General features: G+C 48.1%; 1 protein-coding gene across 1 annotated transcript; it reads right to left on the bottom strand.

Moving 5' to 3' along the window:
• Nucleotides 1–3847: 3847 nt before the first annotated feature.
• LOC127032453 (zinc finger protein 436-like) lies at nucleotides 3848–15335 on the bottom strand. The gene is made up of 4 exons (XM_050919733.1): nucleotides 15066–15335; nucleotides 10772–10898; nucleotides 10068–10181; nucleotides 3848–5598 (listed from the first exon to the last, which is right to left on the bottom strand). Exons 2-4 carry the CDS (start codon nucleotides 10896–10898, stop codon nucleotides 4295–4297), a joined length of 1545 nt encoding a protein of 514 aa, XP_050775690.1. The 5' UTR covers nucleotides 15066–15335; the 3' UTR covers nucleotides 3848–4294.
• Nucleotides 15336–17174: the final 1839 nt, after the last annotated feature.

Consider the following 17174-nt stretch of genomic DNA (forward strand, 5'->3'; position numbering starts at 1 on the left):
AAAATTTGTTAGTCTCTAAGGTGCCACGAGGACTTCTTGGGTTTTTTTGCTAATACAGACTAACATGGCTACCACTGAAACCTGACAACAGAAGTTGAATACCTGCTTTAGGTGCAGAGCCTCATTCTGTCAGCAATCGGGAGGTGCTGCCCCCTCCCCTCATCATTCCTATTGGGATATGATGAGGGGAGAGGTTTGTCCCATTTACCTGTTAAGTCTTCTAAAGTAGCGCTTTAGATTTCAGGGTCACTCCTTTATAAAATCATTACGTTGGCTATTCTGCATATTGAGAATGTAAACTCTTTTCCTTGGGAGCTGTCTCTCACAATGGGTATATACAGTACTCAGCACAATATAGACTTTGTCTTCTGTGGAGCTTCTGGCTGCTGCTCTATTACAAATAACCATCGTGTTCACTAAGAGACAAATTATTTTGTAACCAGAGAAGAATGAATTTGAGGAAAGTTGTGGTATGACGAACAGGCCGAGTATCAACAGAGAGATTCCCAAACCTAGCAATCTATACTTCCAGTCCTGCAAAATCTTAGTCATGTTTAATTGTAATACTGCCAATAACCCCACTGATTTAAATGGGTCTGAGCTAGAATTAGGCAGGTGGTAAGGTTGAAAGAGGTGGGGTCTTGGTCAGAAACACAGCTCAGAAATCAGAATTGCTTTAGCCATATTGGATGCATGGATGGATAGATAGGTAGATAATATGGCTAAAGCGATTCTGATATATATAAAAATCAGTGGTTCTCAGCTCAGCTGTGTTCCTGGGGTCCTGGGTTCCCAGCTGCCCAGCATGGGGGTGTCCAAGCTGCCACGCTGCCCAGTGCAGAGGGGTCAGGGTACAGGTCAGGACTCCTGGCCTGTCCTTTCAAGTGGGAGTCTGGAGTCAGGGCTGCCAGCAGGCTGCAGGTGGTTGGGGGTCCAGGGCTCCTGGCCAGCCCTGCAGGATCAGGACCCAGCACAGCGGCCCAGCACTGCAAGCTCCGAGGACCGGGGCAGCTGGACCACCCCGTGTGATGGGGGTTGGGGCAGCCATCTGGCCTCATGAGCTCTGGTTCACAGTCTAGGGCAGACATCCTGGCCCCACAGGTTCTGAGGAAGCCGGCTGGCCCCATGGAATCTAGGGCGGGCAGCCAGCCACCCCAGTGCAGCGAGGGTCAAGGTTGTCACTGCCCAGCAACCTGGCCCCTGCAGCCCAGGTAACACTGTGGGCCACATATGCAGCCCACAATGGGTAATCAATTGAGATCCACCGATATATAGAAATAAATTTGAGAGTATACTACCTGCAGCTGAGCCTCCGACAGGGTAAAGGTGAGGTTTTATGGGCGACCTCACTGTGCATTTCTGTACCAGACCATGTTTGCATTGCTTTTACTATTAACCTGCCTCTGAATTTGGTGCACAACAAAGGACACAGAGTATGAGAAAATAAATTCGACTTTATTATTCCAAAGGACAAACAAAGACAGACTCCTTTCCCCATCCAGCTCATCATGGTACTTTTCATCCCCAGGCCAGCACATTGTTGCACCCAAATCCCTCACGCACCTGCAGTACAGCAACATTTACAAACTGGCAGAAAAGTGCAGAGAATCCAGGAGAGATGCTGGGATCCAGGTACAAAGCAGACACTCCGAGAGCAGGGAATCCAAGGAGCTGAGATTAGAGGGGTACAGTGTGGGGATGACTACATCTCAGTCATCCCGACACAGGATACACTGATAGATGGGGAGGGAGTGACCAGCTGGGCTGTCATGCTCTTTGTCTCCCTTGGGCCTCTATGATGGGGGTTAACCTGGCTTCAAGGCTGGCCCAGGCCTGTTTACTTTTCTCCTTCTTGTCTCTGCCCAGCCCCATCCTCTCAGTAATCTGGAGATGCTGCATCCTCCCCTCATCAATCCTCTTGGGGCATCATTTGTAATGCTTTAGATTTCAGGGATGACTTCAACCAGCACTCACAGGGCAATTCCTGTCGTTCTCTGGTATTGGTGCAGCAAGTTCAAAGTTCTCAGCCTCAGCTGTCCGGCTCTTAAGAGAAAAGTCTGCAGTTTCCCAACTCTGTTCCCCTCACCCCCTCCTGACTCTGTCTCACATCCCTGAAGAGACCAGGTAGCAACTCCACGCCTTGTTCAGTCTTGGCATCTAGGAAGTGAATCTAGCATTCGGTGTTTGTGCTGAGAGATATTGATAGTTTTCATTGTTCACACAACACAAAAATCTCATGACAAAAGGAAAAGAAAGATTAAATAAAATAAAAAAGGACTCTTCTGGCAAAAGATCTTTTGTCTCCTTAAGCCCTCAATAAAGCTGTGCTACATCCTGTCAAAGTAAGCTACTGGTGCTTTCTAAATGCAAAAGGGGCAGGGAAAATGGGGCAGAGGGGGTGAGTGATAAGAGGCAGCAGCTCTCTTCCCTGTATTCTCCTCTCTTATCCCACGATCCCTAACATATGATCTGCCTGGCACCCAACACCTTCTGCTTCCCACATCCACCAGATCCAACCATTCAATCCCCCCGTTTCCTCCCCCAAACCCATCCCTCCTGGTCCCTTCACAATTGATTTCCTGGAACCCAACACTTTTGGGGATTTAGGGAGGGGAAGAGAGTTGTCAGCTCCAGGGTTACTCACTCTGCAAGTACCAGTTTCAGGTAAGTGGGGAAAACCAGCTCAGGGGCTGCAGGAAAATGGAGGTGGGGGTGTCCAGAGTGAATGTGGGGCCTGGCCTAAGTATCCCTCTCCTAGTCTCCATGGGAGGGGCATCACGTTGGGGAAGGGAAGGGAGAGGGTGTAACTTAATTCAGGCAGAGGGAGCTTCTGGAGGAGTTTTTCTCTCCCTTCCCACAGCAGGTGAACAGGAGGCAGGAAGGTCCTTCAGTTCAGCAGCCAGGACTGCAGCAGGGAGGGGCTGATAAGGACTTCTCCTCCGCCTCTGCCTGGGGTTTTATTAGACCAGGCAAAGCCAGAGGGTCCCGGAACAGCTCAGGGTCAGCGGCTGCTGGAACCTGCCCCCAGACATGGGCAGCTGGTTACCTGGAAGCCAAATGCCACTGCTGTGTGTGGGAATTAGGAAATGGAGTTTTTACTATGGCCAGTCCTAGTCATGGCACTGAGAGAATTTCTCTCCTATGTGGAGGAGTCTCTGATGCCCAATGTGGTGTTAGCTCCAGCTGAACCTTTTTCCATGCTAAGGGTATCGGAGAGGCCTCTTCCTTCTGTGAATTTGCTGATGCTTGATGCTGTGTGAGCATGAAATGAAGCTTCCCCACACATTCAAGTCTTTCTTCTGTGAATTATTGGATGGAGTTCAGATGACTCTTTTGCTGAAGTTATTGAAGCTAGTTCCACAGTCCAAGTATTTATGGATTTTCTCTCCCATGTGGATTGTCTGATGTGAAGTAAGGTTTGATCTTCAAATTAACTTTTTTCCACAGTCAAGGCATTTATAGATACTGTGCCATGTGGATTCTGAAATGTTTAGTAAGGTATGATCTAGGACTGAAGCTTTCCCCATCATTTAAGCATTTATGGGATTTCTCTCATGTGGATTGTCTGATGCATAAGAAGATTTGATTTCACTGAAGCTTTTCCCACAGTGCAGGCGCTTACAGGTTTTATCTCCTGTGTGGGTTCTCAGACATGAAATGATTAAAGCTTTTTCCACAATCCAAGTATTTATAGGGATTTTCTCCCATATGGGTTCTCTGATGCATAATAAGGGCTAATGGTGCACTGAAACTTTTTTCACACTGCAGGCATTTTTAGGGTCTCTCCCTCATGTGGATTCTCCCATGGTTAATAAGGGCTGAGCGCTGACTGAAGCTTTTACCTCAGGCCAAGCATTTATAGGGTCTCTCTCCTGTATGATTTCTCTTACGGTTAATTAAGACTTGAGCAATAACTGAAGCTCTTCCTGAAGTACAGGCATTTATAGCATGGTTTCTCAAACTGGGATCCAGGGGTCCGCAAGGGTACTCCAGTGGGTCAACGAGTCATGTCAGGGGCCGCCGGCCCCATTGATCAACTCCTCCCCTTCCCTTCCAGTACCTCCTGCATGCCACAAAACAGCTGTTCAGCGGTGTGCAGGAGGCACTGGGCAGGAGAGGGAGGAGTGGGGGTGGGGATCATTTGGGGGAGGGGGCAGAAAGAGGCAGGGAAGAGGAGGGGCTGAGGTGGGGGCTTGGGAGAAGGGGTGGAGCGGGTGCGGGGCCTGTGGCTGAGTGGTGGTGGGGGCGGAGGGTCCATGAAAATTTTTAAATCAAAAGGGGTGTCCATGGGTTGTTAAAGTTTGAGAACCACGGATTTATAGGGTTTCTCACCAGTGTGGAGTCTCCCATGTCTAATAAGATGTTCCTTCCGACTGAAGCTTTTCCCACAGTCCAAACACGTATAGGGTCTCTCTCCCGTGTGCAGTCTCCTATGAGCTGTAAGATTTGAGCTCCGACTGAAGCTTTTCCCACAGTCCAAGCATTTATAGGGTCTCTCTTCTGTGTGGGTTCTCTCATGGCTAATAAGGCCTGAGCATTGATTGATACTCTTCCCACAGTCGCGTTTACAGGAGTTCTTGCTCGTGTGGATTCTGCCATGGTTAATAAGGCCTGAGCGCTGACTGAAGCTCTTCCCACAGTCCAAGCATTTATAGGGTTTCTCTCCAGTGTGGATTATCCTATGGCTAATAAGATTTGAGCTTCGACTGAAGCTTTTCCCACAATCTAAGCATTTATAGGGGTTCTCTCCGATGTGGATTCTGCCATGGCTAATGAGGCCTGAGCGCTGACTGAAGCTCTTCCCACAGTCCAAGCATTTAAAGGGTTTCTCTCCAGTGTGGATTATCCTATGGCTAATAAGATTTGAGCTCCGATTGAAATTCTTCCCACAGTCCAAGCATTTATAGGGTTTCTCTCCAGTGTGGATTATTCTATGGCTAATAAGATTTGCGCTCCGACTGAAGCTTTTCCCACAGTCTAAGCATTTATAAAGTCTCTCTCTCATGTGGATTTTCCCATGTCTAATAAGATTTGAGCGATGACTGAAGCTTTTTCCACAATCCAAGCATTTATAGGGGTTCTCTCCAGTGTGGATTCTGCCATGGTTAATAAGGCCTGAGCGCTGACTGAAGCTCTTCCCACAGTCCAAGCACTTATAGGGTTTTTCTCCTGTGTGGATTATCCTATGGCTAATAAGATTTGAGCTCCGACTGAAGCTTTTCCCACAGTCTAAGCATTTATAAAGTCTCTCTCCAGTGTGGATTCTCCCATGTCTAGTCAGATTTGAGCGATGACTGAAGCTTTTCCCACAGTCCAAGCATTTATAGGGGTTCTTTTCGTTCTCACTTGTCTGTTGAACTGTTGTTTCTTTGGAATCCTTGCCTCCTCTCCCACATCCAATAGATTCATACACTTTATTCCTTTGGCAGTTTCCCAGCTTCCTCTCTGACCTGTGCCAATTACTCCAGCCTTTTCTCTGTTCCAAGCACTGGGAAAAATTCCCTTCACCTTTTTTCAGTAACGTCCCTTGCAGTTCCACTTGTTCAGGACATACTTGCAGTAGATTCCCGTCCTCGTTCTCACTCATGGTCTCATCACCTGATGGGGGAGAGAGAGAATATAGGCAGGAGTCATTGCCTGGGTCAGTACAAAGGACAGAAAAGGGAATAGCAAAGAGGGAAAACAAAACTCAGTGACTGTTGAAGAGACTGAGAATTTGGATTCTGCTTCCAAATCCCATCCAAACATTCACAGGGAAGTGAAATCATGGAAAAAACTCCTGACAGCTAACAAGGTCAGTGGACAGGGAGCTGCAGACAGGGGAGTTTGAGAGGGATTTTGACAGAGGGAGACTTACGATGGTTAGGAAGACCGGCAACACCTGTGCCAGCACTGCTTCTGTCTCCTCCACCTGCGCCTGTAGCCAGACAGAGCACATGAGCATGGATGCTTCTACCCAGATCCTGGTGTGGTTTTGCAGGGACTGTAATTTGCAATTTCCACTTACTGATATCCAGGCTGAGGGGGGACATCCAATGTGAAAGATGCCTACTGGTAGAATCTCTCAGGCAGCAGGTGCGAGAGCTACAGGAGGAGGTGGCCAGGTTGAGGAGCATCCGAATCCATGAGCAATTCCTGGACAGTGTCCATGTGGAGACAGCTGAGGTAGCTGTCCCAGTACACAGGACTGCTGACACACCACTGGTGGAGGAGGAGATGGCTCAGGGTGGACACTGGCAGCTGGTTACTTCTGGCAGCGAGCAGTGCTCCCCCCTGCTGAAAACCCTCCTGCCGTGGTAATAGGTAACCGTTATGCTCTTCTTGATACAAGAGAGAAGGAATCACCCCCTACAGTAAAGGAAGAGAAGCCTCGTACCCCTAAGGCTGGGAGGTCTGCTGCCACTACTGCAAATAGGAAATGTAGGGTAGTGGTGGTCGGAGACTCTCTGCTGAGGGGGATGGAGGCGCCTATCTGTCGCCCTGACATTTCATCTCGGGAGGTATGCTGCCTGCCGGGGCCCCGTATCCGAAACGTTACAGAGGCATTGTTGAGGATTATCCAGCCCTCTGACTACTACCTCATGCTACTCATCCATGTGGGCACAAATGATACTGCGAGGTGTGACACTGAGCGGATCAAGAGTGACTACAGGGCTCTGGGAGTATGGGTGAAGGAGTTTGGAGCGCAGATGGTATTCTCTTCGATTCTTCCTGTCAAAGGTAGGGGCCCGGGCAGAGACAGATGCATCATGGAGGTGAATGCCTGGCTGCGAAGATGGTGTCACCAGGAGGGCTTTGGCTTCCTTGACTACGGGATGATATTCGAGGAAGGACTGCTAGGCAGAGATGGCGTTCACCTTTCGAGGAGGGGAAAGACCCTATTTGCACACAGACTGGCTAACCTAGTGAGGAGGGCTTTAAACTAGGTTCAATGGGGACAGGTGAGCAAAGCCCACAGGTAAGTGGGGAACATGGAGACCTGGTAGATGGGTCGGAAACAAGAGGGAGCGTGGGCTATAATGGCAGAGAGAAAGGAGAGTCAGGGCAAAACTGGGAGGCAAGATCAAGCCAGTATCTTAGATGCCTATATACAAATGCGAGAAGTATGGGTAATAAGTAGGAAGAACTGGAAGTGCTAATAAATAAATACAACTATGACATTGTTGGCATCACTGAAACTTGGTGGGATAATACACGTGATTAGAATGTTGGTGTGGATGGGTACAGCTTACTCAGGAAGGATAGACAGGGGAAAAAGGGAGGAGGTATTGCCTTATATATTAAAAATGTACACACTTGGACTGAGGTCGAGATGGACATAGGAGAAGGAAGTGTTGAGAGTCTCTGGGTTAGGCTAAAAGGGGTAAAAAACAAGGGTGATGTCGTGCTAGGAGTCTACTACAGGCCACCTAACCAGGTGGAAGAGGTGGATGAGGTTTTTTTAAACAACTAACAAAATCATCCAAAGCCCAAGATTTGGTGGTGATGGGGGACTTCAACTATCCAGATATATGTTGGGAAAATAACACCGCGGGGCACAGACTATCCAATAAGCTCTTGCATTGCATTGCAGACAACTTTTTATTTCAGAAGGTTGAAAAAGCTACTGCGGGGAAGCTGTTCTAGACTTGATTTTAACAAATAGGGAGGAACTCGTTGAGAATTTGAAAGTAGAAGGCAGCTTGGGTGAAAGTGATCATGAAATCATAGAGTTTGCAATTCTAAGGAAGGGTAGAAGGTAGTACAGCAAAATAGAGACAATGGATTTCAGGAAGGTGGATTTTGGTAAGCTCAGAGAGCAGATAGGTAAGGTCCAGTGGGAATCAAGACTGAGGGGAAAAACAACTGAGGAGAGTTGGCAGTTTTTCAAAGGGACACTATTAAAGGCCCAAAAGCAAGCTATTCCGCTGGGTAGGAAAGATTGAAAATGTGGCTAAAGACCACCTTGGCTTAACCACAAGATCTTGCATGATCTAAAAAATAAAAAGGAGTCATATAAAAAATGGAAACTAGGACAGATTACAAAGGATGAATATAGGCAAACAACACAGGAATGCAGGGGCAAGATTAGAAAGGCAAAGGCACAAAATAAGCTCAAACTAGCTATGGGAATAAAGGGAAACAAGAAGACTTTTTATCAATACATTAGAAGCAAGAGGAAGACCAAGGATAGGGTAGGCCCACTGCTCAGTGAAGAGGGAGACACAGTAACAGGAAACTTGGAAATGGCAGAGATGCTTAATGACTTCTTTGTTTTGGTCTTCACAGAGAAGTCTGAAGGAAGGCCTAACATAGTGAATGCTAATGGGAAGGGGGTAGGTTTAGAAGATAAAATAAAAAAAGAACAAGTTAAAAATCACTTAGAAAAGTTAGATGCCCGCAAGTCCCCAGGGCCTGATGAAATGCATCCTAGAATACTTGAGCTAATAGAGGAGGTATCTGAGCCTCTAGCTATTATCTTTGGAAAATCATTGGAGACAGGAGAGATTCCAGAAGACTGGAAAAGGGCAAATATAGGGCCCATCTATAAAAAGGGAAATAAAAACAACTCAGGAAACTACAGACCAGTTAGTTTAAGTTCTGTGCCAGGGAAGATAATGGAGCAAGTAATTAAGGAAATCATCTGCAAACACTTGGAAGGTGGTAAGGTGATAGGGAACAGCCAGCATGGATTTGTAAAGAACAAATCGTGTCAAACCAACCTGATAGCTTTCTCTGATAGGATAACGAGTCTTGTGGATAAGGGAGAAGTGGTGGATGTGGTATACCTAGACTTTAGTAAGGCATTTGATACAGTCTCGCATGATATTCTTATTGATAAACTAGGCAAATACAATTTAGATGGGGCTACTATAAGGTGGGTGCATAACTGGCTGGATAACCGTTCTCAGAGAGTAGTTATAAATGGTTCCCAATCCTGCTGGAAAGGTATAACAAGTGGGGTTCTGCAGGAGTCTGTTTTGGGACTGGCTCTGTTCAATATCTTCATCAACGACTTAGATGTTGGCATAGAAAGTATGCTTATTAAGTTTGCAGATGATACCAAACTGGGAGGGATTGCAACTGCTTTGGAGGACAGGGTCATAATTCAAAATGATCTGGACAAATTGGAGAAATGGTCTGAGGTAAACAGGATGAAGTTTAATAAAGACAAGTGCAAAGTGATCCATTTAAGAAGGAAAAATCAGTTTCACACATACAGAATGGGAAGAGACTATCTAGGAAGGAATACGGCAGAATGGGATCTAGGGGTTATAGTGGACCACAAGCTAAATACGAATCAACAGTGTGATGCTGTTGCAAAAAAAGCAAACGTGATTCTGGGATGCATTAACAGGTGTGTTGTGAGCAAGACACGAGAAGTCATTCTTCCGCTCTACTCTGTGCTGGTTAGGCCTCAGCTGGAGTATTGTGTCCAGTTCTGGGCACCGCATTTCAAGAAAGATGCGGAGAAACTGGAGAGGGTCCAGAGAAGAGCAACAAGAATGATTAAAGGTCTTGAGAACATGACCTATGAAGGAAGGCTGAAAGAACTGGGTTTGTTTAGTTTGGAAAAGAGAAGACTGAGAGGGGACATGATAGCAGTTTTCAGGTATCTAAAAGGGTGTCATCAGGAGGAGAGAGAAAACTTGTTCCCCGTAGCCTCTAAAGATAGAACAAGAAGCAATGGGCTTAAACTGCAGCAAGGGAGATTTAGGTTGGACTTTAGGAAAAAGTTCCTAACTGTCAGGGTAGTTAAACACTGGAATAAATTTCCTAGGGAGGTTGTGGAATCTCCATCTCTGGAGATATTTAAGAGTAGGTTAGATAAATGTCTATCAGGGATGGTCTAGACAGTATTTGGTCCTGCCATGAGGGCAGGGGACTGGACTCGATGATCTCTCGAGGTCCCTTCCAGTCCTATAGTCTATGAATCTATAAGGTGGGTGGGAATCCGAGCTGCATCTGCCATGATGACCTGACACGTGCAGATCATGGCCTGACCTGGGTGAGATGAGGCAGAACTGCGGGGGCTTGGATTTTCAGCTTTTTCCTTCACTTGCCATATAGTTGTATAGACTTCTCACCTGTACAGGTGCCTCTTGAGAACTTCCTTTCCTCGGACGCCAGGAGATCTGGGACCCACGGCTCTTCCCCTGCTTCCAACAGGACAATCAGGTCAGGTTTGGGAATGAGGAGTCCTGCTCCAGGGCGAAATCAGGCATGGTGTGAGTGCACTGAGGTGCACATTGAATTTAAACTGAGCCCATGATTTGCTAGGGGGCTATGGGGTCTGAACAGACGGGAACATTATCATTGAGCCTCCTTGGGAGAGGCCGATGTCTGGGGGAGGGGAGTTGTGAAACCCTCAGTAGGAGTTTTCAGGATGTGTGGTCTGGGGGACTTGCTGAGGCACACACAGAGCTCTAGTGTTATACCCTGCATACGTCTAAGCATCCAGAGGCAAGAGCCCTCCCCACAGATGGAGCTAGTCCCAGGAAGGGACGTGTATAGAGATCTTGGTGTGAGTGAGAATGAATGCAGATAGGTTAACACATTGTTCCTGCCTCTGTGAAAGATGGAGGAATGGGGATGAATTAACATGTCCATCAGGTTCATGACTCCTCTACCCTGTTGCAAGGGGGATGGAGGTGAACAGCTCTCTCACACACTGGAGCTGTGGACTATGTGACCCATTCCCATCTAATGTAACTGACCAGGGAAGAATCTGACCAGATGCAGAAATGCAGGCCCCATGGCTTCAAATAGCTGAGGGAACAGGAATACTTACCCAGTGACGTCACAGTCTCATAATTTGCCTGCATGACATCTCTGTAGAGGGCTCTCTGACCAGGGTCCAGCAAAGCCCCCTGCCCCTCAGTGAAATACACAGCCACCTCCTCAAAGGTCACCAGCATCTGAAACAAGAGGTGTTCCCCACTCAAAACTTGCTGCCCCAGCCACAATCCCACTATTCATGGGGGAAGAAGCACAATAAGACGACAGCTCTGGGAGGACGAGAGGAAAATACCACATCCACCCTGCTCAGAGTGGCCAGGAGGCTGCAGGGAACAGAGAGAAGGTGAGGGCTCCTTGTCCCTCCCAGCAGAGGAGGGCAGGGTTTTCTCATTTGCCACACACCTACTGGGCACAGGCTGACAGAGAGCTCTGTGCAGAGGACAGGAATCCCAGCACCTTCCCTTTGTATTTCATTGCAATCTCTGCCGATGGGTTCAGGCTCCAGCACTCTGGCCTGTTTTCCCAACCTTGTCCAGGGGGTTGTTTCCTGTTTCAGAAATGGGGGACTCTTCATGCCCCCCCACACCTCCAGCCCTAGGCTGAGCATGTCCCAGCAGGATTATCACACCCTGTCCCTCTTGCTGCCTCACCCTGTGTATTTCCTGCCCCTCCCCCTCTAAAACAACCCTCCCCAACAGCTCCCCACAAAATCCTCTACCTGAGCTGGATCCACCACAGCCATTTCCCTTCCCCGGCCCCTAGGAAGATGAGATGATGTGGAGCAAAACGGGGTTGTTGTTCTGCAGCCTGTCAGGGTGAGAAGGGCAATTGGGGAGGTTTTTGAATTAGTGTTAGTCCATTTCACACCCCGATTCCCCTCAGGCTCTTTCCTTGCAGACAGACACTCTGGACTCCGCCATGCTGGGAAAACTCTCAGTTACATTAATACAGCACAGATCTGACTCCTCCCACCAGGACTAAATCCATGAGACACTTTAAAACCCTCCAAGGAACAGAGTCTCTGAGTTAAATGCTAGAAAAGAGCAGAATCAAAAGCTCCAGTTTGGGAGATTTTCCCCAACACTGTCCCTGAGGACAGCAGATTCCCCTGGCAGCACAGGCACTAGGCAGAGGCAGGAACTGGCTTTTCCTCTCTCTGCTCCTCACCTTCTCCCCAGGAAAGTCAAGCTGGGTTTGAAACAGGGTTGGAACCAGTTTCCTCACTTATTGCTCCTGCTGCCCCTTTCAGTCTCTTCACTCTCCCTTCTGCATAGAAGAGCTGGTTACTGTCCTGCCACTCCTGTGGGTGTTTCCTCTCCAGTAGCTACTGTCACTGCTAACAGGAGTGTGAGCCTGGGTGTATTGGAAGCAGCAGCTCTGGGACTCACAGACACCCAGGAGCAGAGATGGGGCGACGAGGGGCCATTTGTGCAGTCACTTTCCTGCCTGCCCCCTGCACTCACCCTCGGAGGTCAATTTCATCACCTGCAGTCTCTGGCTCAGCAGATGATGCCAGCAAAGCCCTGGGCTGCCCCAGGGTGATAGTTCCAGTCACAGGAGAAAGTCCCCCCTCAGCTGGGCACAGAGGGGGCCTTAGTGATAGGTGTTCCAGCATAGATTCCGTTTGGCAGCAGCAGTAGCTGCTCATCCTGGGCTCCCAGATCACAATGGAGGCAACAGCATCTGCCCCAAGAAGTCCAGCTAGCTCTAGGGTTCCAGTATCCTGAGCACAAAGAGAGACTGACACTGACCTATTTGGCCTTAGCAATTACCAGAGCCACCCTGTGCTGCCCCTGCAGCCCCCAGGAACAGTCAGGCCAATGCTGATCTCATATGCCCATTGGAACTCAGAGGGAGGGCTAGCTCAGTGGTTTGAGTATTGGCCTGCTAAACCTAGGGTTGTGAGCTCAATCCTTGAGGGGGATCTAGGACAAAAATCTGTCTGGGGATTAGTCCTGCTTTGAGCAGGAGGTTGGACTAGATGACCTCCTGAGGTCCATTCCAACCCTGATATTCTATGACTCATAGTGGAATTGGAGAACCAGTTCAAAGCAGTATTTCATACATTAACTGGAACCAAATTTCAACCATAACTTTGTTTTACCAACTCAACCTCAATGGAACTGAACAAAAAGAAGTGGTGTTACCAGTTAAAATAAAGATTCAGCATTTTTTAAGCTCATTATTAAAAAAAAAAAAAAAAAAACCCCACACCTACAGGGATCTTATTTTCATTTAAGAGAACACAACAAACTAGTCAATAGGCCGGAGAATGCAGAATGGCCTGCCCCAGGACAGTGAGAAGAGATTTAGAAGAGAAAGGGGCCAGACCACCAGAGCAGGGAGGGAGAGGGGAAGCTTGGGAACTGCCTGCACACCATGGTAGGCAGAAGAGAGGACATAGGTAGATGAGCCACCTCGGAGAAGCCTCCCTGGGGAGAGAAGAGGTGGGATGCTCTCAGGGCCCTGAAGTTCATAACAGCTCAAGTCCAAGGGCAAAGGTAATGGCTCCCCAACCTTCTCCCCTTGGGTCTCCTTCCACCATCCTCAGCTCCTGGGGCAGCTCCTCCCTCCAGTTGCTCCACTTGAGGCAGGGTTCATGCTCCAAACTCCCTTCCCCACTGAAGACAGCTACAGGGCCCACTCCCAGCCTCCCAGGGCACTGTCTGACACACGACTCCAGCCCCTACCCCAGATAGATATGTTTCTCTCATACATATATCTTGATGCTAGATATCAATCCCCACTGTCAGCACAGGACAAAATCAAGGCAAAATTTAATTACACCATAACATGGATGAAGATGGAAATGTCTGAGTCACAAATAATGATGTCACAGAATCAATGTCAGACACGTCTGAAATTGAAAGATGAATTGGAACTTCTTCTGAAAGCTTGTGAAATCTCCAAAAAGGAAGCAATATCTGGATGAAGAAAAGCCCCCAAAAAGGATTGAGCCAATTCCTGATTCATTTGCAGATGGACCACATCTCCATAAGAAAGATAACATACCAAACTACTGGGAACATCCAAAAAATGTCATGCTCATGCTAAATCAAATAGCAAAAATTGTGTTGCTGGAACTGCCAGTACAAGTGAGCATCAAAAGAAAATTTCCAGATCTCAAATGTATCCTTTCACTGCAGAGATCCAATATGACAAAACAAACGTTTAAATATGTTATTTTGGCTTTCTCAAACACATTGCTTATGAAAAAATAATCATGTATATTTGACAACACAAAAATGCTAGGAAACCCTATGCAAAGCTAAAATTACAAAACAAATAAATAATCAAAAGAGTTTCCATTTTAAGTTGCAGCTCTCTTTCATGGATTTACCTCCAGTGGTATTGAAATAGGGATTTAAACTAGTAACTGAACTTCTATTTTTGTTTCTTTGGGTAGCTTGAACCAGAAAAGAAACCAAATCTATTGAATGGAACTGAACCTGCATCAAACCAAAACAAATACCAGTTGGATTCCCTGCCTGTTCTTGCTAGCAGAGACTCTAGTTTGACACAGAAATCAGAGTAGGGCCTTGTTCAGTCCTGTCAGCTCCAAACATTTAACATTCAGGAGTCAGCCCCCCCCCCAAACAATGAGATTGTTTAAAAAAACAAAAACAAAGACTAAATTAGGATCAAAGAGTGGGATATTTGCCTTGTAAATTCTGAGCCCTTAGGGGGAAGTCCGCTGCCCCCGCCCCCACCCATTGTTTGACCATGTCTAGAGAAAAAGGTTTCCTGCTGGCTGCTGGGTGGGGCAGCCTCGTATCCCATGGGCTGGGGGAGCTGCCACTGTATCTCTCACCATCCCTCTCCCTTCTTCTATTCTCAGGCTCTCCCTTCCCCAGCCAGTCTCTGCTTGCTCTCATATTCTCCCTGCAGCCTCCCCACGGCCCCTCTCCCCACAGCCCCCCCTTTTCCTTCTCTTTATTCCCCCCCCCCACTCAGAGTTTCCTTCTATTCCAGCTCTGTTCCCCTGCGCCCCAGAATTCTCCCCCGGCCCCCTGATTCCCTCAGCCTCCCTCCAGCAGCCCCACATCCCTATCCCGCCCCCTGTTCACCCCCCTCCTGTCACATCACACATCTCTGTTCTCCCCACTCCTGCCCCTCACGCATCGCTGTTCTCCCCGCAATGCCCTCTGGCTCTGAGAGCCCCCTGCCCCTCTTCAGCCCCCATCCCCAATCGATCCCTCCCACTCATGCGGGCTGGCAACCACCCTTCCTCTGGCCAATGCAGGGAATCGCGGCCAGCCCAGCTGGGAGCAGCCTGGGGCATCCCCTGCCCCTGCAGCCAGGCTGCACCGGGAGCAGCGCTCCGTGGGGAGGGGGGCAGGTCTCACCTTCTCTCCACGTGGGGCTCTGCCTGGGAACAGGGCTCTGGGTCCCAGTAAGGGGGGGCGGGTCAGGCTGGGGTCTCTGCACTGGGAGAGTCTCTCGGGGAGCAGCGGGAATGTTCCTCCCCCGCCTGCAGCCAGGGCTCTGGGTCCCCAGCGGCAGCAGCCAAGGCCCCGGGGTCTCGCAAGGAACGTGGGTTTCACCGCGACAGAGTCACTGCAGCGACCGCAATTCACTTCCTGCTGCCAGGCTGAGTGACCCCGGGAATCGCTCCGCCCGGCGCCTCCTGGGTCCTAGGGACAGCGACACTATTCGGTTTGGCCTCTGTGTGTCTGTCTGTTATTGTTATTAGCTATTGTATCCTCATCCCCAGGCCCCCCGACACGGGTTGCGGGGGGGGGGGGGGGATAGGTGGGACAGAGGGTCAGTTGTCCAAGGGCCTGGAGATTTAAAAGGCGGATGGGAGAGAGATGTATTTTTTAAATAAAAATTAAGATAAAAAACGTTAACTAGATGAGGCAATGCCATAATTTGCATAGTGGGTGCTAATGTGTTATTGGAAGGATAAAAAGTAGCATCATCAACCTCAGCCATCCCTTTCTAGGCAGTGACTGTTCTGCCCTGGGTCCCGGATTTCCTGTAGTGGGGCCTGGTTACCCCCAGCATGTTCTGCTTTTGTCTGTGTGTAATAGTGTCTGATTTTGCCTGGTCTAATTTGGCCACTTTGAAAAGTTGTGAAGTTGTGTGAGTAATTAATGTTATTGGCTGTCCTGTGAGACATGTGGTGTTTGGTAACTCAGTCACGCTGTCAGTCGTTTCCCTTTTTACATTTTTATTATATTTCTGTTTCTTTCTTTATGCACATTAATCAATAAAATAAATAAATAAACAGGATTATTGTTTCTTTCTTTATGAAAATTAATCAAATAAAAATGATTTCATTGCAGCCTGCTGCCCCAGACCCTCCCTCTCCAGGGAACCACATTCCCTAGGAGCAGACAGCTCCTCTCAGCATTAAGGAGGTATTATGCATAGAAGGCACCATGTCAATGAGTGGACAGAGAGGAGACATCCAGATTAAATGTCTGCAGAGACTTGGGACGTGGCAGTGATGGGTTCATGGTCCTACATAGGCTGCCCAGAATGCAGAGAGGCAGGGGACATTTTTCCCAGTGACACTGACTGTGGGTGGAATTCACTCTGGTAAGAGATTGACCCAGGGAGCAGTTTGTAATATGTGTTCTCTTTTCTCCACATTATGTTCACTGTCTACTAGGTCTGAGCTGAGCTGCAAGGTCTGCTCCCTTAGTTTGGGCCATGGAGTTGTTATTACTATGCCACCAGGTTCTTCTGGTGATTTGGAGAGTCAATTTAACCCGTCACTAGGCTGTAGGAAAAAATCCTCCAGTTCTCCCTCCATTTCCCTACGGGGCTACCTGCTGCTCCTCACCCAGCCAGTGTAACTTTGCCTGCACAATTTGCCTCTGGTACCCGTTATTAACATCTGTGTATCCTCTCCTTTGCTGCCCTGTCACAATTTACTGCTTCTGCTTTTCACCATCCTACAGTCCAAGGGCAGTAAGTTGTGATAGGTGGAGGCATTTCCACCACAATCTGGTACCTTTCACATTTCCCCACTTTCTGGTCCAGAGATACCATACTGTGATGGATGAGGTTCATTTATCTTAGTTTTCCCACCTCTGCCTTCCTCCATCCTTTAGTCCAGGGCTGGTAAATTCTGATGGATGGAGGCATTCCCAAGACAATTTGGTACCTCTCACCTTTCCTCACCCTCTGCCTTTCCCTATCTCCGAGATCAGGAGTAGAAAGTTGTGATGACTACTGGGTATTATAGACTGTAGGGCTAGCCCGCTTGCTTGCCTATATATATTTTCTTATAGGCTTCTTATTTTCTTATGGGTTTGACTATTTGTTTTACTATAACAGGTTATAATAGGTTTATAGATTTATATTAGAGTATTTTTGGCTGTAACGCAAGGGACCTACAGGCCACATCCTGTATGTTGAGCTAAGCAAAGTTAGTGTACATATGTTCGGGACCTTTCCCCTAGATAGGTGGTGATGAGCTAAAGCATAAGGTCCGTATATGGTTG

The sequence above is a fragment of the Gopherus flavomarginatus genome, chromosome 12 (genome assembly GCF_025201925.1).
Source record: "Gopherus flavomarginatus isolate rGopFla2 chromosome 12, rGopFla2.mat.asm, whole genome shotgun sequence".
Taxonomy (NCBI): Eukaryota; Metazoa; Chordata; order Testudines; family Testudinidae; genus Gopherus; species Gopherus flavomarginatus.

Excerpts from the sequence above, each read along its gene's own strand:
- LOC127032453 (XM_050919733.1), bottom strand. The coding sequence starts at position 10,898 with ATGCTGGTGACCTTTGAGGAGGTGGCTGTGTATTTCACTGAGGGGCAG. Across the intron at positions 10,182-10,771 it reads TGAGACTGTGACGTCACTGG|GACTCCTCATTCCCAAACCT; the intron begins GTAAGTATTCCT and ends GCCCTGGAGCAG. Across the intron at positions 5,599-10,067 it reads CTCAAGAGGCACCTGTACAG|GTGATGAGACCATGAGTGAG; the intron begins GTGAGAAGTCTA and ends CTCCCCCATCAG.